General features: G+C 39.4%; 1 protein-coding gene across 4 annotated transcripts; it reads right to left on the reverse strand.

The window, feature by feature from the left end:
* Positions 1 to 223: 223 nt before the first annotated feature.
* CLNS1A (chloride nucleotide-sensitive channel 1A) lies at positions 224 to 23,061 on the reverse strand. Of its 4 annotated transcripts, none has more exons than XM_081063770.1 (7): positions 22,873 to 23,061; positions 16,439 to 16,575; positions 12,048 to 12,152; positions 11,294 to 11,401; positions 10,047 to 10,220; positions 6,347 to 6,437; positions 224 to 3,145 (listed from the first exon to the last, which is right to left on the reverse strand). In XM_081063770.1, exons 1-6 carry the CDS (start codon positions 22,929 to 22,931, stop codon positions 6,370 to 6,372), a joined length of 651 nt encoding a protein of 216 aa, XP_080919896.1. In that variant the 5' UTR covers positions 22,932 to 23,061; the 3' UTR covers positions 224 to 3,145; positions 6,347 to 6,369. The 4 variants fall into 4 exon arrangements, with proteins under 4 accessions (XP_080919896.1, XP_080919895.1, XP_080919894.1 ...); XM_081063769.1 differs by lacking the exon at positions 22,873 to 23,061 and adding an exon at positions 22,472 to 22,686 and having other exon boundaries at positions 10,047 to 10,157; XM_081063768.1 differs by lacking the exon at positions 22,873 to 23,061 and adding an exon at positions 22,472 to 22,675.
* Positions 23,062 to 23,172: the final 111 nt, after the last annotated feature.

Genomic DNA, 23,172 nt, shown 5'->3' on the forward strand with positions numbered 1-23,172 from the left:
ACTGGCCCATGTGGGAATCGAACCGGCAGCCTTCAGAGTTAGGAGCATGGAGCTCTAACCGCCTGCGCCACCGGGCCGGCCCTATTGAGTCATTTTCTATGCACTATTGTTCAAAGTGTATTAGTGATTCATAATCTTCAAAATAATAAAAACAAAATCCTAAGAAGAATTAGCCTGTATATACTTTTATTTAGCCTTCTTATTCCCAGGTTTTTTATATATATATATATATGTTTTATTTTCTTAAAATTATGTTTAAAATAACCAAAAGAACTGTTAAAAATCTGAACAAAACTAGGTCCATTGCTCTCTCAAAAAGTTTTCAGCTCTCTCACCTGACATTACGAAGTCCCCATTAAATACTGGTTTTATTTATGGATACATGAGCAGACAGAGTGAGATGCTAGCAAAAAGGTTTGTTTCAGCTTCTCTGTCCAGAGATGGCAATGATTCTATTAGAATCCTCATAAGGGATTTGCTTAGAATTCAATTACTATATATTAGCCACAGAAGACAGGTACCAGATGTAGATCCACCTACTCCAGAAATACTTTTAATATGCGATTTGCCCGAGAATTAGCTATATCGTGTTACTATCTGAAATCCTGCAGATAAAGCAAATTCTGTCTAAATATCTCTCTGAACAATAAGCAACCACACTTGTCTTTTTCTAAAAGTAAAGGATTATATGTTACGATCATCTGTGCATAATTTCTCTTCATTAATACTGGGAATGATCCTAATAAGATTTCAAAATACATAATCTACAAAGATTTAAAGAAGCTTATTTGAAAAGCATGTCCGACAAACTGGTACGAGGAAGGAGGAAACCCACTGGGATCATACTTTAACGAATGCATTTTTAAAACAACAGAATCTAGTACAGATGACTACTAACCCTCGCCTGTAGGTCTAATTTAGATGGCTCACTCTATGGGTGGGAAATGTCTATGCCTTTTCTTTAAATTTCCTCTATATTAAGAAACAAGAAGCAAAATCATTCTAGCAACCCTAAAATTAAGATCAAATAGAATCATAAATGTTACCTTACTGATCGTTACAGATCATTATGAATTTCGTTTTTTAAAAGTCTGACTGAATCTTTTTCCCCCACCTTCTCCTATTTTCTCATAGCTCTGACTAGTATGCAACTGACTAGTATGACAGAACGTTAGCTGAATCTTTGAAAACCATGTAGCCCCGTCCCCTCATTTTACAGATAGGGAAGTAGGCCGAGAGAGGTTGCCAAGCCAGGAGTAGACGCTTGGCCTCCTGCACCTTAGCTGAGTCCATCAGCCATGATACCAGGGTGACCACAGCAGTGCCACAGGGAACACGGTGCACAGAATCTCCTGGACATTTTGGTGGTATGTTACCAGAGGACCTTATACTTCACTGAAAGTCATGATTACAAGTCTGTAAGCATGTCTTTAAAGACGAACTCATAGACTTTCTAAGATTAGCCCATGAGAATACCCTGACAGCTTACTGGAATGGATGAATAGCTAGGATGGAATGAGTGCTGCTGAGATTGGGAGCAGAGAAATTTGGGATTTCCTGTGCTGTCCCTTTGAAATGTTAACATCGTAAACCCTGCAGTAAAAACAGAATGTGCTTCTTTATAGCTGCTGGTAGATGGCACGGCTGTATGGTGTTTTACAGCATAGACTTAAAAAAATCACAGCTCACTGTCTCTATGATAAGCATTACTTTACCTCTTTCTGTAACTCAGTTTCCTCCTCTCTAAGGTGGGATAATAAAAGCACCTATACCTCATGTGTAGTTAAGAATATTATATGCACAATGTCTGTAAATAACCCAGGACACTGGCTGGTACACAGAAGGTCTCAGTAAATTTCAGTTTCCATTCCAAGTGGCCCTTTTATTTATCTATCGTAACAAATTCAATATTTCTGAGAGTCTGGTCAGAAAAAGAAAAATTAAATTATGTCTTTTTTGTCTACCATGCAGGATGAGGGAAACCTAGTGCTGAAAAGAACGTGAAGCTTTAATGGTGACAAACTACAGTTAATTAGCCGAGTGATTCTGAATAGCTTCCCTAATCTTATTTTTAAGGTCATATAATGGTATTGACAGTTCAAGAATAAATCTGTAAATACAAACTGAAAGTTGAGTTGGTACGTTATTATAAGAAATTATTCCTGATCTGAGTAGAAGAAACAGAAATCCCTTGAAATGTATTAAATCTCTGCCAGAAGCTCTAACTATGTATATTTTCTTACTCATTTAATGTTCTTGTTATCAACAGAAGTCAAACAAAACTAACACCAACAAGATTCTCATTTTTTGCCAGCATTAATTTTTTAAAAAAACATTTCTCATTAATGGTTTTAGTCAAGAATGAGAGTACAATAATATAGAAAACCTAGATTTATTTGTTAAGCTATTATAAAGACAAAACAATTACCATGTGAAGTACTTTGAGGACTTCATCCCAATTTCACTTGTTCTATTACAGAAACTGACCTAAGAGGCAGGAAATTACAGGATAACCTAAGAGATTATAACAAAACAAACTGGTGGAACATGGAGAAAGGAGCAGTAGCTAGTCAGAAGCACTTGTGTTAGTGGTAGTACGTGTGGCTGGGATTTTTCCGAAGAGGCTGCCTAGAGATGCCTGAATGAATTAATCTGGGTCCCAAATTGAGTAAAAAGATCCTTACCCCAGTGGAGAAAGAGCAGAGGCCAGATTTCTCTGATATCTCTCTGTCTGTCTTGTTAAAAGAAGAGGGTATCCTGAGACCTAAAGGGGTAGCTCTTAGATTCAGCCTGTCCCATCCAGTCGACATAAACCTCCACGTATCTGTGTATTTTCACCATGTAGCCCTGCTAGGTTATGGAAGGTGCATACACCGAAGGCAGGAATTACAGGCCTACTCAGAGGGTACCTAGACACAGGAAGTTTGGGAGTAAATGATAAACTACAAACACCCTCTTGGTTAAGTTAATTCACCTTTGTTAATAAAGGTCATAGTTTCTTCTGCTGATGACGTTTTGTCTCCGTATAGTCTATCTCAAGAAAGAACTGGTTCAGGTAAATTTTGGAGAAGGAAAAATACTTTCATCAACACCCACTCCACAGAGGAAAAGGCACCAAGTTCTCTCCTACAGTTATGAGCAGAATCTGAAAAACAAAAAGTTTACAGTGTTTATAGTATCAATTATTTACTTCATGCCTAGTCAAGAGTTCCAGGGGACGTAGATATATTATATGTCCGTCTTTGCAACAATCCTGACTGGTAGTGATCAACCCATTTTTCAGATGAGGAAACTAAGGATTAGAGAAGTTACATTCCTTGTCCAAGGACACAGAGCCGGGACACAGCAAAGCTGTGATTCCACCATTCATGTGCCTGTCCCTTCAGGGCACCTCATGTGTGAGGAGGTCCTAGTTCTGTTATCTTGAAATTTTTAATCGTTACATAAACACTCTAATTATTCCTTCTTCAGTCCTTGAAGGCAAATACAATTTCAAATGATTAAAATGTTATAGACATTACAGACACTGTTTGGAATTCAGGTCAATTATCCAGATGAAGAATTTGCATAAACTTTATGCATAAAATATCTGTCCATTCCAGCTGTAGTATAAAATAAATAGAAAACAAATCATCGGCTCATTAGAAAGTTTGTAGCTATCTTATGGTTATTTCACCAGAAAATTACATTACAAAGAATCTTGGAATTATCGCCAGGGAACTTCAGTAACCTCCCATTTGCGTAATCTGTAGTGACTGACAAAATGAGTTTCTCATAATCCTTATTAATGGAGTGGTTATTGTTCTCTGAATAGTCTATTTTTAAAGAAGAAATATGTGAAAGCGAGAAGATCAAAAAAATCTGTTTTCCAGTTTCAATAAAAGATACTAAACAAACATCAATGAACTGATAAAAAGCAACATGCTATAGAGAACATGATAAATAAAATGTGAGAAATAAGAGAAGACTTAAGTTTGTACCAAAAGATTTCCCATGACATACGATAATAAAGTATTAGCATCTGGAACTGTCAGATCTGAAAATTAAAGTTAGCAGAGCTCCAGCAATATAAACAAATATTAGGTTGGTGCAAAAGTAATTGCTGTTTAAAAGGTTAAAAATAATTGCAAAAGCTGCAATTACTTTTGCACCAACCGAATAATCTTTTAGCTGACTGCAGAGGAGACTGGTCATTTTAGACTATGTGGCTACCAATGACAGAAGTAAATGTTGTGGAAATTAAAATTAAGTATTTAAAGAAAGATGTAAGTCACAGAACTCTAAAAAAGATTGTTTCTGATAATTCCACAGGCAGTACCTCAGGCAAAAGCAGAGCTCCATTATCACAATTCATGGTTAGTATAAAAAACAATGTTATAGTGGCCCAGAGCAACGGCAGCGACCACCACCACAGCCAGTCCTGCTTCCATAGCTCCCACCCCTTTGCCGTGCAAATGGAACATCTACAAAACTTGCTACACGAAGGGCATACAGGAAGTTAACAAACTGTAAAGATTGAAATAACACAGAGGATGTACTCTGACCATTGTGAAATTAAGCTAAAAAGTAATAAATAAATTGAGAATTGTTATATGTTTTGAAATTATGAAATGCAATTTTAAATAACCTGAGTCGAAGAAATAAAAATGTAAATTATAAAATATTTTGAATTGAGCTTTAATGAAATTATGACATATCTGAATTTGTGGGGTGCAAAATCCCAGCAGGCCATTTTTTGGATTAGAAATTGAAAGCTGATTTAAAAATTTACATGGAAAAAAGAGGACTTAGAACAGTTGAAAAACAACTTTGAAAAAGAACAAACTTGTAGGACTCATACTACCTGCTTTTGAGACTTACTATAAAGTACAATCATCAAAAGAGTGTGGTTTTGGGGCCGGCCCAGTGGCTCAGGCTGTTAGAGCCCCGTGCTCCTAACTCTGAAGGCTGCCGGCTCGATTCCCATATAGGCCAGTGGGCTCTCAACCGCAAGGTTGCCAGTTCAATTCCTCGAGTCCCACAAGGGATGGTGGGCAACGCCCCCTGCAAGTAAGATTGAACACAGCACCTTGAGCTGAGCTGCCGCTGAGCTCCCGGATGGCTCAGTTGGTTGGAGCGCGTCCTCTCAACCACAGGGTTGCCGGTTCGACTCCCGCAAGGGATGGTAGGCTGTGCCCCCCTGCAACTAGAAATGGCAACTGGACCTGGACCTGGAGCTGAGCTGTGCCCTCCACAACTAAGACTGTTAGAATAACAAGGGATCTCACAACCTATTTGGATGACGTCTGACAGTGGTAGAAGAGTCAGGCAAAATACATGAATCTTGCCATGCTACTGCTATCTGCTTCAATAAAGGACCTGGGTATATGTAGTGTCTCAAAGACTGGAAGACAGCTAGTCTTCAAGAAACTGCTATGAGGTAAGAGGTAGCAGGGCATTATAGAAGAGAAAGAGGGCTAGCAATTTTACATCTTATAAATAATGGCTCCTAGGATTACTAGTCCTAGCTCTGTATGATATGAACTAGTTACATAACCTTTAGTTATTATCTAACATACAGTTGAGATACTCAAGCTGGTGAAGGAGAGTAACATGGAGCAAAACAGCCAGGGACAAACTGCAGGCAAAGCCCATGAGAAAGTTGAGGAAAGAAGACTGACAGTGAGCGCTTACATCAGTCAAGAAAAGGACATATAACTTGGGGAATGCCAGCTTTTGGACAACTGCACATAGACTTGCTACGGTTTGGCAAACCAGCCCTGAACACTAAGTGCCCAGGACCTGGGTCCACCCTTATTTTCAGGCGGGAAACCGATACCAGATTATGATTAAAGGCTTAAACTCAGTTTGGAATTGTTTCTAATTCCTCCCAAATTTAAATAGCAGTGAGTTGTAGCAAATCTCTGCTTTGTGTTTTTTAATGAACGTGTTAAGGTTTCAAACGTCACAAGTGGGAAGAGGTGACGTAAGAGCAGACGAGGACATGATCTCAGACTTTCTGCTCCCACCTGAGCCAGCCAGGGAGAGCTCCGCTTCTGAATAAAGGGGCTGATGTCCTTCTCCCCAGTTCACTGAGGACGGGGGCGTCTCATTCTCCATGTACTCTCAGTGCCTGGGGTGGGTAAGTGCTCAGTAAATGTTAATTAACCTGAACATCACCATGTTTGCAGACCTCGATTTCTTAGAGGAAAAAAAAAAAACACCACATAATTTTCAATAATTTCGGAAATGAATAACTAACATTTTTTTCAAACTGCTCATTTTATAGAGAGCTCCTGAATTACGAAAATAATGATAGGAGATGATTTTCATGCTTGATGACAAGGGAAGAAAATGAACGACTCACCCCAAAGCAGCGCACAATCATTTTCAGTGATCCACGTCTGCATCCTCAAACTGCCCAGCAACGGTGGGTGTCGCATCCACTTCCATCCCATCTGAAGGAAAAATTGAACCGCTGAGCACTAGTCTACAGAGCACTTCAGGCAGGCAGGCAGCTCACATTTCCAACAGAAGGAAGCTAGTGCCCTCTGTTGGTAAGAGTTGCTATTTCTTTCTCTTGAAAATTCAAGTATCAAGGAACAAATTGAGAAAGAAAAAAAGCCACCTGTAGATGTAGGCCAAGTTAAAATTAGTGTCTACATTTAACGTTTACTTTGTAAATTCTCAACCTTAACACTAAAAGAACACTAGGTAGGAACTTTCAAACGCAGCAAGCATCGTTTACTCCTCCCAGTCCTATGCCATGAATTTCTGTGCAACTTTTTTTTTTTTAAGAAATCAATACCCTATCCTCACAAAACTTTATGACATAGTTCAGGAGAAAAGACAAAATAAGTAGAGCAAGGTTCCTGCTTTTCCTGTTTATCTCATCCCATTTAAATAAGGGGAGGCACTGTACAAGAAAAGCTCTCTGGAAAGAGCTGTCTACAGCTGCTTTCTCCACGTCTTCACTTCCCATTCACCCTTCAACTCTCCAGCCAACCACAAACTGGCTTCTGCCTCCAGCCCCTGGCCAGCCCACCGCCTGGACCTCCAGCAGGGCATGCAAATGTAACACATACAAAATTTACTCATCCTCTTTCCACATAGAAAATGCTTCTCTTTCCAGTCTTGCTAAAGGACACCTCTTACCTGCCCAATCCAGAAACCTTCACCAAGTCTCTAATTTCTGTTGCTTCTATCTCTTAAATATCTCCCAAATCTATTAAGTCATTTGACATTCACTGCCACTACCGAATTTGGGTCACGATCTCTCATCTAATTTAAAATTTAAGTTACGCAACAAGGTTTCTCTCCTTTTCTCCAGTATTTCCCTTTGCAATTAGTATTCCATATCACAGCCAGTCATCTTCTGAAACACTAAGCAAACTAAAATTTTTCAATGGCTTCCCACTGACCTAATCATAAAGTTGCGATTCTTTAACATAACACAGCTTTCAAGTTCCTTTAAAATACAGTCGTTCACAATCCACCTTTATCTGCTGCTGCAACCACTCCTCACACTCAGAGTTCCAGGCATAATGAACAACTTTCAGTTCCCAAAGCTGAGTGGTCTCTCGAACCTTTACACATGGCTGACCCCTTTACCTGCCTCTCTTCCCACCCTGTATGCAAACCCCTTTACCCAGCTCACTTTTATTCATCTTGCAGATCCTGGCTTAGATGTCACTTACTCCATGAAGCCTGAGTCTCTCCCTGACTGTCCAGGCTGGGTGAAGGGCCCCGTCTCTCATTCCACAGCTTGTCAAGCTTCCCCTGTATCTCTGTACCACAATGTACTGTAACTGCCTAATACGTTAATTTATTTTTCTCTCCATTAGAATGCCACTGATACAAAGACAATAACCACGTCTCTCGTGAGTACTGCTGTACACTAGCACATTAGTTCAATAAACATCTCGTTACATAAATAAGCACATGAAACACTGAAATGCCACCAGTAGACAGTGTGTGTTTAAATAGCAAAAAGATTGAAATTTACTAAGACAGATCTCAGGTGTTCTTACCACACACACAAATGGGAGTATGTGAGGGAAGGAGTTTAATTAGCTCGACTATCGTCGTCATTTCACTATATGTGTATCAAGACATCATGTTTCAGACCTTAAATATACACAATTTTTACTTAAATCAAATTTAAAAAAAGAAAACGCACAAGTCAAACTAACGAAGTAAATAAATGACAAAAAGGACTTTAGAAGATGGGAAATGGTATAGGCTGAAGAAGTTTTATACATAGGCAACTCTGAATATGCGAATGAGGCTTAGGAATAAAAGTCCAAAAAACTCACTTAAGCAAAGTGTTTGAGACTTTAAATCCTTTGCTACAAAGCATTAAATAAGAAATTTTACAAATTAAAAAAAATAATCCTTCAGTGATGAAAAGCTTTTCAATTGTCAAGGGCACTTTCCAATCAATCACTAATAAAACAAGTAACATCTTGAATTCTTTCAGCTGAGAGTTTTGTAGAGCACTACAAATCATCTGAGCCATTTCACCCTAAAGCCTGTGCTCGAGACTCACCGGCCAGGGCTTAAAATGGAGAGGAGACATAGGAATAATTGAGTGACCCAAAGCCCAACCTTTTCCTAATTAAAATATCCCAGAACTTCCAGCCCCCCCAGGTTAACATGCTCTGTGCATGGAGATGCTGATCACAGCGTCATGAGAGAAACTTAAATGTACTATTAAAAGAAAAACGATGGCAAGCCTCTTTACGAATATTCTACGTCACTAAAAATTAGAAGTGGTAAGAGTCTGTAACAACATAAAATATTAACATATATTAAATACATGTAACATGCAAGAAGTGCTTGTAACAGTGCTCGGTATATTATTTTTGCATATTAGCCTATTTATTTAATCTCTTACCACTTATTAGCTATTTGACATGCAGCACGTTATGTGACCTTTGAGTGTTTTAGTTTCTTCATCTCTCATATGCGGATCATAACAGCATGTACCACAGAGGGTTCTTAGATTAAATAAGTAAGGATGTGTCATGTGCTTACATCAAGGGTTGGCACATACAGCATTACGTACATGTCTTAATGAGGGTAGTGGGAACAAGACTGGGGACATTTGAGGCAAAGACAGGGTTTTCTCTTCAGAGTCAGAGTGCAGAGTTTGAACTTTATATGGTGAATATCAAGCAACCACTGAGGAGACATCCTTCCATGGGGTGACACAGAGTGTTCTCAGGAGATTAAAATGGCACAGTGAGCTGGAGAAAGGGATCACTGAGGCAAAAAATGTACTACTGTAAATCAAGTGTGAGAAGAAAAGGGGCTAGGTTTAGAGGACAGGAATAGTAACAGCAAGGGGACCTATGAGTTATTTAAAGGAAAAATCCATGGAACTCAGTACTGGACTGGGTAAGGGAATAAATGGTAAAGGATGAATCAACAGTACCACAAGAATCTAACTGACATAGGATACTTAGAAAAGGGAACCAGTCTAACAGGGAAAATATTTCCAAAGCTTACAAACATGAGACAACTAAAATATAAACATTTAAAGCCATTTGTTTAAGGTTCAGATATTTGTCACAAAAAGAGAACCCAAGTTTCTTGAATGCTACCTAGCACTGACTTCATCAATTGACTATCCCAGTTTTGCATATAATCATATAGGAATTCATTTTAAAAATAAAAATAGCAGTATCAATGTGTGCATACACACATATACACACATAAGCAAACAAACAAAAAGACTGGAAAATATGCAACAGAAAATAGATGTTTCTCAATTAGAATTATACTTGATTTTTCATTTCTTCTTTGCCTGTGTCCATTTAAAAAATGTCCATTTAAAAAATGTATGACTGTGAACAGACTATTTTTTCAGCTAGGAAAGCAAATTAACAAAAATTTACATGAGAATTTCCATTCTATGTAATTCTACGTTTGCTTCCTACACTATAGAATTTTGAGATTTCTCTGTTAGAATTTCCAAAAGAACCTCTACATGTCTCTCCACAACTTCCCTTGTTGCCTAAGTGACCATCTGACCATTCACACTGAAGAGAAAGAAGGATACTCACCTTCATAATCTCTTACTGAGTCTTCTGTCCGGACTCCAGCCATGTTATACTGGCTGCTCACAGACTGAGAAAGCATTCCTTCTAATCTCTCCAATGTGGCCTGGCCTTCTGCTGTTAAATGGGATAATCCTTCTTCATAGGTGTAAAATGTAGGAATGTCCCCCTGCCCTTGTTCTAAACAAATAAAAAGCTTTTAAGCTCTTAGAAAACAATTAGAAAAAACTGGATACGCAATAATGCATTTACTGAAGATAAAGTACAATGAAAAAGGCTTCCAGGAAAATACTTTTCAACATTCACTTAACCCACATACATAGGCCATCTATTAGAGACACAGCTACAAAGAAAACGTCCCTACCCTCTAGGATGAGAAGGGATTCGAAGAGATAATGAGCCAGTAAACAATTCCCAAAGAATCAAATGTCCAGGGACTAGAAAGAAATCAGGGAGTCTTATATTATCACAAGGTGGGAATTTTACAGGTGAGTGCAAATTCATTTGGTATTAATTTGTTCTGAAGGTTTGTTCCTGATTAAAATACATGTTCCTTTTTTAAAAATCAGAAATTCTGGAGAATGCAAAAACCATTAAATCAGAATCATCCAGAAATCTCAGTGAAGAGAATGTTTTTAGATATACAAGGGAGAATGCCAGAAATGAGTTTGGGTACATATGGCAGAAAGGGCTCTGGATAGCCAGACTGGTTGGGGTACACGAGACCTCGGGGATAAAGGAAAGAGAACGGCAGGCACCTCAAGACTCTACCCGGCTAGTGACTGCATTCTGGTCTGGGGAAGCCAGCAGAAATACTCTCAGGTAAATGAAGTACGGCACTGGGAAAAGGAAAGGACTTTGGCAGTGACCTGTTTGAAGGACTATGTTCAATAAAGACGTACGTGATACAGGTGATGGAAGGAGAAGACTTGTTCTCTGAGAGCAGCTGCATCAACTTAAAAAGACTCTTCTGACTACCCACTTTCCTATCTACCACTGTCTTTCCTTCCATTTATCTCCACCCATTTCCCCCACCCCAATCATCTCTGTTTTTCACCCTCAAGCTTGGAAAGCCCATAAATGTTTCCAGTTTGGCTTAGATATGAACTGTACCACTCACTTTTATTAAGAATCCTACTACATGGGTACTTCAGAGGGACACAAAGAACTACAATCCCATCCCCTTAATACAAACAAATGCTTAGAATAAGACACACACAAAAAACACACTTAAAAAGATCCTTTTCACTGACCATGTGCTTCCACATCGTATTCTTCTCCGTCGTAATCATCTGAATCTTCATCGTCAGGGTCGGGATGCAAAGCCTGGCATTCACACATTGCAGTGAACATTGCCTCCACTGAACGAATAAATTACACGGTAAGTAAGATTTCTTTCTGGCCAATGTGCAAAAAAAAAAGATAACTAAACAACCATAGTGCAAATAAATGTCATGGGTCAACAAGAGGTATATTAGGGTCCCCAAAATTCACAAAACCTAAATTTGGAATTCTCCAAATTCCAAGGAGACTCAATCTTGAAAAGTACTTGTTGGCAATGGATAAGTCACAAAATAGTGAGTTCATTTTAAGATATTACTGAGATCACTTCACTCCTGGCTGCATTTTCTGAGAGTCAGGGAGTCCTGGTCAGACTGCTAATATCAGAGTAAAGTCCCTCGTGGCTAACAGGCTCTTACTAGTTATCCCGGCAGCTTCCATTTTGGAACTGCCATGACTCCTCTACCCTCTAACTGGTGAGATTCAGTCAACGGTATCAAGTCAATAAAAATAAGATTCCTCCATTCACAGAACATACCAAGTAACACAGTGTCCACTACACTCCCACTACATCTACGGTCTTTGATACTTATAGCTCTCTGGTCCTCAATATTACAGATGCTAAACTGAAGAAAAGGCAGTAGACTGGAGATGATGAGGGTGGTGTGGGAATGGGGGAATACTTGGTCCATGAAGGGAAAAGAATCAATTCTATAGCACACTCACATGCTGATTTATCACTAGGCACAAATCTAAATTCAGCAATAGGTTCAACATCATCATCATCGCTGTCTTCCTCTTCTTCATCAGCAACAGATTCTTTTGATTCTTCTAGAAAGGGAATAATTTTTTCATCACATTAATTGTTTTGAAAAAAGAAGCCTAAAAGGATTTTATAAAAGATGCTCACTGATATACCACAATTCAATTTTTACTTCAAATTATGAGGACGTGGTGATTTTAGAGCTAAAAAAGGCTCTCGAGAGTCTCTGCTCTAGTCACACTGTCCGCACTGAGCCCTATGGATTCCAACATCCCTGAGGGTCATGGTGGGGGTGGGGAATCCAAAGAGTCGGGCCTCTAATAAGTATAGTTCCAAGTCATCTGCTTCTTTTGCCTTTCACCTTGAAACGAATGGTACAGCAGCAGTTTGTAAACCATTAATGTAATTCATCGCCGACAATTTACAGAGAAACCAAGGCCCATAAAAGTTAACTGACCCAAGAGATAAATTAACAAAGTCTGCAAGACAAAAATACAAACGTTCAATAAAGAGAACACACATATGCTGCTGGTAGAAGTGAAAACTGCTACAACCACTCTGGAGATGAGTATATCCTACTACCCAGCAATTCCTCCTCTAAGTACATATTAGGTACACAAGAAGTTCGTACATAAATGTTTACTGAAGTACTATATGTACCAGTGAAAGTATAAAAAAATAAATGTTGATCAAAAAAAGACAGATGTATTGTAACCTGGTCATATTATGTTTTATAGACAGATAGCAATGAAAAATGAACAAATGTGATTTATATGTATCAAAATACATAGATTAAAAGTATAACTGAGTGAAAAAGGTAGCTGCAGAGTATATATAATACCACTTACATTAGAACTTTAAACACAAAATAAAACCATTACATTGCTTATGGGTATATACATATTCAGTAAAAATCCAAGAGTAAACAAAAGGACACATGCCATCTTTAGGATAATGTTTAACTCGAGAGACAGAGAGTAGGGAATGAAATGAGAAGGGGTACAAAAAGGATTAACAGTACTGATGTACTTTTATTTCTTTAACAGACTAATTATAGAAAATGTTACAATTTATGCTGGATGTTGAATAACAGTGAGTTTTTATTACTCTCTGCACTTCTCAATGTTTGATTTCACAATGAAAGGTCAACAAATACTTAAATAGACCCCAAAAACTTTAAAACATGTTCAAAACTAATAATCTTAAAAATGTAAACTAGATTTTGTTTAGCATAAAGTGACCATAAAAAATATGCTAATTTTCCATGCAGATGAAGATAAGGTAGAAACGCATATTTATATACTAGTATTCAAAGTGTAAACTGATATAAACTTTCTGGAAAGCAATTTGACAATATATATTAAGAGTTTAAAAAATGTTTTATTACCTTTAATGTAGCAATTCTACTCACAGGAATCAATTATAGGGGGATATCGACTAAACTTTTTTTAACTTTTATTTCAATAAGTCATATAAGCTTACCGTAGAATAATGAAAAAATACACATAAGCAAAAAGGGAAAACGTTTTAAATAGTCACCATTAACAGTTTTAAATAACAGACTTAATAGGCCTTTCCCTGTCCTGTTTGATACTACATTGTTAAATATAACATACATATCTTCTTTACATAAACAAGTAAAATAATACAAAATATTGGATAATTCTAAATAGTTGAATATATTATGGTACTACCAAACTTTTTCAATGTATTTTGAAAACCACAATGGTATCATACTGTAATTATTATTCCGTAACAGAACATCCCTTTTTTGTTTTTCAAAGGAGGGTGCAGCTCAGTGGCCCATACGGGAATCAAACCAGCAACCTTGGTGTTATTACCTAGCACCATGCTCTAACCAACCACGAACTGAGCTAACCGACCACCTCTGAACATCACTTTTTAAATTATAAAAATAATACACGCTCGTATAACAGTAATTGAGAATCTAGATGGACTCAAAGAAAAAAATCCCTCCCACTTCAGAACAATAAGCTGATGGTTCAATTTAAAGAGGTTTATGGAGGTAAAGCAAAGAGAAAAAAAAATCTGAAGCTTGGAGAATCATAATGAAATAAACAAAGGCTGGGAAAATAGGATCCAAGCACGTATAACTTATGAGAAGAGTTGTTCCAGACAAACAGAACTGGAAAACTATTGAAACAAATATAATCCAGGAGGATTCTACTTTCTAGTAAGACAGAAAAGTCCTACGTATTTTAATAAGAAAGGGTAAATCATCATCCCATCCATTTCAATTTAAAAACACCTACTCCAAACCCACTGAATCCTTATTTCCTACTGTTTCCCCGAAAATAAGACCTAACTGGACAATCAGCTCTAATGCTTTTGGAGCAAAAATTAATATAAGACCTGGTTTTACACTATATTACGTAAGACCCAGTCTTATTTTACTATAAGACCGAGACTTACATTAATTTTTGCTTCAAAAGACATGTTAGAGTTGGTTGTCCGGCTACGTCTTGTTTTCAGGGAAACACGGTAGTGTGGGACTCTCAGTATTTGCATTTTTAACAAGAGCCCAGGTATTTCTATAGTACAACCAGTTTTAAGAACTAAAGACTACCACGATCCCCTAATTTTTCTGCATGAAACTGAGGTGCAGAGAGATGAAAATGACTTGCCCACCAAGTTAATGACAATCTCCTCATTCAGTGTGCTCTTCTATTCAGCTGGCTTTACTCAAACTCTACCTCTCTAACCTTATTTTCTGACATAGACCTTTGCCCAGTGCCACTGCTCTACACTATTTATGGGCATTTCACATCAGCATTTGGAACTGACAGACAAGGGTATTTCTAAAGTTTTGCATTTCTGTGAATAAAAGATGCTTTAAACTGAACATGAACTAGAATACTCTTGGTTATGAAATCATAGTTGTTATTTACTAAACAGAAAGTTACCTCCTCATTTGAAAGTCTTACTATAACCTAAGGTCAACGGCTTTTACTTTTCCTTACCATCTCTTTCAAACTTCACTAGATTTTTATCTATCTTTGGAACCTTTCCAATGGCAAAAGTTTGAAATCTTATTAACAAAATTATTTTCAGATAGCTGAATCATTACCACTTAATGAGGCAGGGCTTGCCAAAAGCCCTAAAAATGACTAAGTAATTAGTGTCACACTGAATACAAATGGACATCTTTTATCTGAAATCACATTAAAATCCCAAATTTTAATGTGCAATCGCTCAACAGGCAAACTTATGGGACTGTCTCTTATAAACTATTTCAAAGAAAAGCAACCCATTATTTTAAAAGCAAAAGTTTACTAAAAGTGTAATCAATGTCTTTTCAACCCCCAAGTTCCGTATTTCCACAAAAGATGAACATACTAAACTAACAAAATACAGAGTCTCAACTGTTTATTTAGTTATACTTACAAAAATCATACAGTTTTTATTTTGTGCCTAACTTGTTTTTCATTTGGAATCCTTTCAACCCATAGTCAACAGCCTAAAAACTGGGTTTTTTCTATTTCTTACTCTATCTTTCATTAACTTCACTAGTTTGTTATGCCTCTTTATAGTTATCTCCAACAGCAAAACCTGGGAAGCTTGTATCCTCGTGTTTCCCACCCCCAGCACGACTGACATGTGACTGGATAATCCTTCATCGGGGGAGGCTGTGCTGTGCATTGTAGGATGTTTGGCAGCCTCCCTGGCCTCTTAACCACTGGATGCCAGAGGTCTCCTCCCCGCTCCAGTCACAACAGTCAAAACGTCATTACCAAATGTAGGGGGAGAGCAACGTCATCCCTCACTGAGGAGAGAACAAAACAAAACAGGTTGTATCCTAAACTCTTGGAAGCACAAAATACGCTGATCCAAGCTTCAAGGGTGCCAAATGTCAATTCCTTTACAAAGAGAAAGAAAATAGACAGTTAAGTTCAAAGAGAAAAAAAATTGGAAATATAAATCCATAATAACTGAATAGTTCTAAGTGCAAAGATATAGAAAACAACAGGCAGTTTCTAAATTATTTTGTGGTGCTGAAATTTTGCTTAATAAACTATTATCCAAAGTAAGTCAATAGCTGAATAATACATTCTGATCAAAGATTGCTTTTTTAAATATAAGATGCTAACAAAAGGGCGGCCGGTTGGCTTCGCAGTTAGAGCGCAGTGCTCATAACACCAAGGTTGCTGGTTCGATTCCCACATGGGCCAGTGAGCTGCGCCCTCCACAACTAGAGTGAAAACAACAACTTGACTTGGAGCTGACGGGTCCTGGAAAAACACACTCTTCCCCAGTATTCCCCAGTAAAAAAAGATGCTATTAAAAAAAAAAAAAAAAAAAGAAGGGCAGCTCAAGATTAAATGACCGTACATACCTTCAAACTTGGCATTCACCATAACATACAAATGCTCTCGTGGGTACGCATTCAGGTCCCTGGACACCGCATGCAAACTAATGGTGGGGTATTCCAGTGAGAATCCTAATCCAGAGCCATCTAACCAAGACAGGCGGCTGAAAAACATGTTTTAAGTAGATTACTTCAAGAAATTAAATCCTAATTTAATATCCTAAAGTTTTAAAAGGTTCAGTTTGGACACTTTTATGCATGCAAATGATTTCAAGCTTACTGTTTAGAAGTAGTCCTAAAATACGAAAATTCAGCAGCAGGAATTGAATTGTTATGGCTCTTTTCCTCTGGCTAAAAGTTCAAATAGATTTGAAATGCAGTAATTCTTAATTCACATGTGTGTTTCTATGCCTTTTATACTTGGTCTTATCTGGAATGTCCAGGCCCCTTCTTTGCTTTTGCAAATCCTCTTCATCTGGTCCTCCTTGAATCTTGCCTCCAATCACTCCAGTCCAGAATGATTTCTTCTTTTTCTAGCTTGCACTTATGCTCAGTAATACGTCATTTAGCACTTAGCTCTGTGACAGCATGTGGGCTACTTGACAGGAGAACCTACCATGTTCTTTACTTAACATTCTTCCCAAACACTAGCATAGTGGTCAGCAGGTAAGTATGTAATAAATACTTGGGAATCACTGACTGCTCTACTAATCCTACATTACATGACACACACGTGAAATGGCTGTAATCACACTTACAGCTAGTTAGAAAATAATTATCACACTGAAAAATTTTATGAAGACTTTCATTTATTCTGCAACTTTAAGAGAAAGCCACAGATAAATAAGCAAGGTCTAGTTTTCCCTCAAAAGTGCTTAAATACAAATATTTTATTGGTGTAACAAAGGAAACACATCACCAAAATCAGTATGAGTATGTTGAATTCTGAGTAAGGGCTGGCCAGTTCTGTGTTTCCCCGAAAATAAGACCTAGCCGGACAATCAGCTCTCATGCGTCTTTTGGAGCAAAAATTAATACAAGACCGGGTCTTATATAATATACTACAAGACCGGGCCTTATATAACATAATGTAACACAAGACCGGGTCTTATATTAATTTTTGCTCCAAAAGACACATGAGAGCTGATTGTCCGGCTAGGTCTTATTTTTGGGGAAAAATGATTTTTTGGTTAATAAATACTTCACCCATCTGGAACTGAACCACTTAGGAGAAGCTAGGACTCCCTTGGGCAGGAACAATGATAGTGCAGTGGTCAGCTCATTCCTACTCAATGTAAGGGGAGGCTGAACTTACACTTCAGTCCCCTTAAAGGAAATCAACGTCTAACAGCACAAGTGTGTAATGTGTGTCCCGCACTCATCAAAAACAAAGGCAGAATTAGATTGTGGTGAAAACTGATTGTGGTGAAAACTGTACAACTCTGTAAATATACTAAAATGTAATGAACTGTACACTTAAAAAAAGCAAAATCAAGAAAATACATACTTGTAAAGATTTTCATTGAACACGCTTATTTGAAAAAGAAAACCTGGGGGCAGGGGAATGGTAGATGAGGGTAAAGGGGATCAAATATATGGTGATGGAAGGAGAACTGACTCTGGTGAACATAAAATGTGATTTACAGATGATGTAATACAGAATTGTACACCTGAAACCTATGTAACTTTACTAACAATTGTCACCCCAATAAACTTTAATTAAAAAAAAAAAAAAACCTGGGAGGCTTAAAATTGATAGATCTTAAGGAGCTTAAAGTGGTATACGTTCCAGAAATGATTTTTCAGAATGATTCATCCCAAGGAAATGTTTTATTGGTCATTAAACTGTACCTGCTGTATGAGCCATTCCTGTCCACTGTTTTTATCTTAACGTAGAGATGAAAATAGTGCTCATGTATCAAAGGATTGCCAAAGGACTGTCCCTTACTAAAACTATTATTATTTTAAGCAAATAAATTCTTTTTTCTCACCTCAAAAATCCCCTGGCATTACCATAATTCAGAAAGAAATACTGCAATTTTGGGTGTCCAAAATTTCAAATATGCAGACCCAGAAAGCTTTTTTTAATGATGCAATTAGGAGGTGGGGAAACTAAAACATAAACACAGACTCGGTGCCTACCAAAGTATGGCCTTTATTTTAAAAAGCACATAATTGCTTGTAGTTCCTCCCTGCCGGCAGGACACAAATGCTGCCTCAGCACATTTCCTATGGAACGCTCATAATCTTATCAATGGACAGGGATTAAATACTCTATACAACGCAATTAAGTTCCACTAAAAGCAACACTTACTTTGATCATTCAGTTCTGATTTTTATTTATTCTCTTTCCGTATATTCTAGAAAGAAAATACCCTTCAAACAAAAAAAATCAAATAACTATATACGAAGTCGAAAAGAAAGCATGAGTCACAAAAGGGAAAAACAAGACTTCGAAAGCCAGTAAACATGCAGAAGAATGTTCTGCTAATTACCAATGCTTCTGCACTGTGACCAGTCTCCTTTATTCCTGGGTGGGATGAACAACTGGACAGGCAGGAAAGAGAGGTTTTGAATTTGGGTTGGTTTAATTATTTGGTTTTAATTTTGGAATAAGACATAAAAGCATTACTTGTAAGTTTAAATTACCTATTTTTAATTTAATGTTTTTTGGTGTTTTTTTTTAAACACAAAACACTTTTATTGCACGAACTAAGCTGGGAGGGAGGAGGATTTATTTGCCTTTCCGGGCCTTGATCTTCCTCATGAGAACTCCAGCCCCTTGTCCTCTTGCACAGCCATCTGCTCGGGGACACGGACCTGTTCCTGAAGCAATGCATGCAAGAAGCCTGCCCTGCTGGGACCGCTCCTCCAGAAGACTGCTGGTTTGGGCATTCTTCTTCCTTTCCACTATTTCTTCTCAATGTTCTTTGATCGGTTTTTGTTTAAAATCTCTTCCCCCTCAGAGGTCAGCATGGCGGCTTTCTTGCGGCCCAGGACCGCGCACAGTGGGACTCGTACCACCAGCGGTAGGCTGTGCTGTCAATGAGCACGACTTAGTCCTTTACTAGGGTCTCGGCTGCATTGTTGGATGCACCGTAGAAACACAAATCCTTGTGCAGTGCGTACAACTCTTGGAGACCCAGGAGAAGTTCCCCACGTCCAGCCTCAGGGCACAGTACTTCTTATCTCCCTGCACTCGGACTGGCGGGGGCTAATCTTAGCGCTGGCAGCCAGCGGGGTGTCCCCCGCTCTGATTTTCGCTTCTGGCGGTAGGGCTTTCTCTTGCCCCTGCTCTTGCGGTGCTTGTGCCAGTTTGTGCCCGAGAGATGCCCATGGCTCCGTGCCAATTGGAAAGAGCTAATTACCTATTTTATTTTAAATAAAATGATCTTTTTTGAATAACGCAAGCCTCTGTTCCCTTCCTATTTGGATAAAAAGTCAATTCCTAAGCCTGAGAATTCTAAATCATTCAACATACATCTGAGAAACTAGCTACCTAAAACCAAATGAGACCTTGTCTCTCTGCCTAAAATCTTAAAACAGTTTCCACAAAGCCTACGACAAGCCAAGCTCATGAATATGGCTCTTTTCTTCTCAGCTTTATTTTTTCTCCAATCTTTCTCACTCATGTCCTCAGATGAAAAACTGCTAGACCGTGTATACTGTGTGTATGTTTTTTACATATATGGAGGGTGCCCAAAAATGTGTACATTTTAAGAAAACTTAAAATTGTAATACTCAATACATACCAATAACAAAAAATGAATACAAGTCACGTTTGACTTCTGCAATTACAAGAGGTGCTCAAAGTGGTTACCATCAGTCTAGACACTTCTGATGACTGTGAACTACTGCTTGAGCAACGTTGACCGAAGTGTCCACTTATATACATTTTTCTGGCACCCTGGCATATATCTATATATACATATAAATATAAACACACACACATATATATCCTGGCACAACATTGTTTCTCACTCTTGGCCTCTCAGCATCATGTTTCTTCGAATTAAAACAGTTCCCCTTTGCCCCACTGCATTCACCTGGCTAACTGTCAATCTTCATTTGTCACCTCCTCTAGGAAGCCTTCCCAGTTTGAGAGCTTGATTCTATCAAGATTTGGAAATAGTAGGTAGGAAAGAACAAAAAGGGAAAGAGACCAAGAGACCAAGGAGATGAGGCAATGAGTGAAGAGGGAGGAACCCAGGTGACCGAGGTGCTGGTAATATCCTGTTCTTTTTTTTAAATATCCTGTTCTTAACCTGGATGGTGCACATACAGGTGTTGGTTTAATTATAATTCTTTAAACCACAGATATATAATGTACACTCTTTTTTGTATGTATACTTAACAAAAATATCTTCATAAAGCAAGCTAAGAGATCTGTTAGTAAAAGGTTGAAATAAAAAAATTTTCAACAGATTAGAACTTAGGAGTTTGTATTTCCTGAGTGTGATAACTGTATTATGGTTATACAGGAGAATGCCCTTGTTCTTAGGAGATATATGCTAAAATATTTACAGGTAAAGTAACATATTTGCAACTCTCAAATAGCTCAGAAAAGAGAGAAGAGAAACATGGCAAAATGTTAACAAACAACCGATCCATCTTTGTGAAGGGTCTATGGGTATTAATGAACAACACTTGCAACTTTTCTTTAGGTTTGAAAATTTTCAAAATGAAAAACCAGGAATAGGACCTCCCCTCAAAGGGGTTATAGTACAGAAAAAAGAGCCAATAAGAGAAGCCACGGAGAAAAAAAGGGATTGTGTAGGGGCCAGGAGTCTCTACTCCACTTCCCACCACTTAGAAGAAACTGCTCTCTCAAGATCAACAAAGATCTCCTCATCAATACCCAACAGATGCTTTTCAAATTTTACTTGACTGTTCCTCCCTTTTCTCAAGTCTCCTCTTCCATGACCTACCTGTTAATGTAGATGTGTCCCCAAGGTTCTATCCTCTGCCCTCATCTCTTTTGGGGTATCTAATCGATTCCCATGAGTATATGCTAACACTTATATTGATTTCCAAATCTCTGTAATACCCCTCTCACAAATATGTCCAGACCAAACTCATTATCTGCACCTCCCCCCAAACCTGCTTTTCTTCCCATCCATTATTTCCTATCTCTGTGACTAGCCAAAAGCCTAAACTTTGCTCAGTATCTAGACTTCCCTCTAAATGAAGGGTTTTTGGTGGGGTGGGGGGTGTGTGTGTGTGTCCCCCGTGGTAGGCAGAATTTGGGCCCCTCTAACCTTCACCCTGGGGTGTCAAGACTGTGAATATTGTATGTTGCGTGGCAAAAGAAACTTTATGGCTGTCATAATTATAAGGTTATTCCTCAGTTGACAGACAGTGAGATTATCCTGGATTATCTGTGTGGGTCCAATGTAGTCACATGAGCTCTTACATGCTGAGAATTTCCTGTCTGTCGCCCAAAGTGATGCAGCGGAAAGAAAAGTCCGCGTGATGTGAAAGACCATGAGGATTCCACGTGTCGCCGTTGGCTTGGTGATGAAACCTCAGTACCACAACCATACTATTGCAGACATGCGTATCCGACTGTGCAGGTACAGAGTGCTCCAAATAGCCCAATGAAAAGGCAACTCCTTCCAGGAATGGAAACGGGCGGCAGAAACGGGAACTGAGCGGGGTTGCGGGTGCACCTCCGGAAGACAATGTATAATCCTTCACCAAACTTGCACAACCCTCCACGCTCTGCTCTACACCTACACGTCCTCCCCAGGGCAACGTCTCCCGCGCCGGTTAACCGGAAAAGACAAGCGGGCACTTCGATGACTCCAACTCGGGGTCTAGAAACTCAACACCTTAGGACGAGACTTCGAGTCAAGAACAATGCACGCACCAGACCTCCTGCACACAGGTGAGTACAAAGCATAACCCACGCGAGAAGAAGACAGTAAGGACGGCTCAGGAGGACAGGGCGCGAGAACAATCGAGCCCACCTCCCCGCACCGGTATCGCCGCAGCGACTGAGAGCACGCGCTCCAGCTCCCCGCGCCCCGAGGTCGCAGCAGTCGGGAGCAGGGACCCTACCTCTCAGCGATGTAAAGGGTGCCGGTGCCGAGCCCCTTCCCGTTCAGTACAGCCTCGGTGTCTGGCTGCTGCTGCCGGAGCCCCTCAGCTGACCCCGGCGGCGGGAAACTTTTGAGGAAGCTCATTGCAGCAGGGAGCATGGAGACACAGGCCAGGAGGGAGCTGAAGCACAGCAAGCCCAGCTCGCCGCGTCCCACCCCGGAAGCGGTGGCAATGACCCCGGAAGAGCAACCCCGTCTGCACCGGAATTTGAAGGCCACCCACCATAGAGACGAGACGTTCTAGGGCGAGCTCTCGGAGGCCTGAGAGGGCTGCCTGTCACGTGACTCCCTGCCCCACTTTGCCTCGCCATTTCTGAGGCTCCCCGCTTCCGTAAGGGCGCGTTCTGCCCCACATCCTACCTTCGGGTCGTCACTGCACGTCCTGTGAGCGAGGAAGCACACGGAGTCATAAATTCCATTTTCTACAAAAAGGGAAACGGGGGCCTGAGACCTCACTGACGCAAACAGAGGTCAGAGGACTCCCGAGTTCACAGCTCGGACAGTATCACTTCCCGGCCTGCGCCCATCTCCACTAACAGCCACGCCCCCGACGTCAGTCAGGATCCCGACACCACGTGTCCGCGGGCAAAGGAGCCCAGAGGCGATTCACTCTGGTGGAGAGCCGGCTACGCCTGTAGGGAGATGGGGCGTGGAAGGGAG

Source organism: Rhinolophus hipposideros (genome assembly GCF_964194185.1).
Source record: "Rhinolophus hipposideros genome assembly, chromosome: 10".
Lineage (NCBI taxonomy): Eukaryota > Metazoa > Chordata > Mammalia > Chiroptera > Rhinolophidae > Rhinolophus > Rhinolophus hipposideros.

Coding starts and splice junctions, on each gene's coding strand:
- CLNS1A (XM_081063768.1), bottom strand. CDS start 22,611: ATGCTCCCTGCTGCAATGAGCTTCCTCAAAAGTTTCCCGCCGCCGGGG. Junction 16,576..22,471: donor ACCCTTTACATCGCTGAGAG/GTAGGGTCCCTG, acceptor CATGTTTTTCAG/CCGCCTGTCTTGGTTAGATG. Junction 11,402..12,047: donor GCCTAGTGATAAATCAGCAT/GTGAGTGTGCTA, acceptor TTATTCGTTCAG/TGGAGGCAATGTTCACTGCA.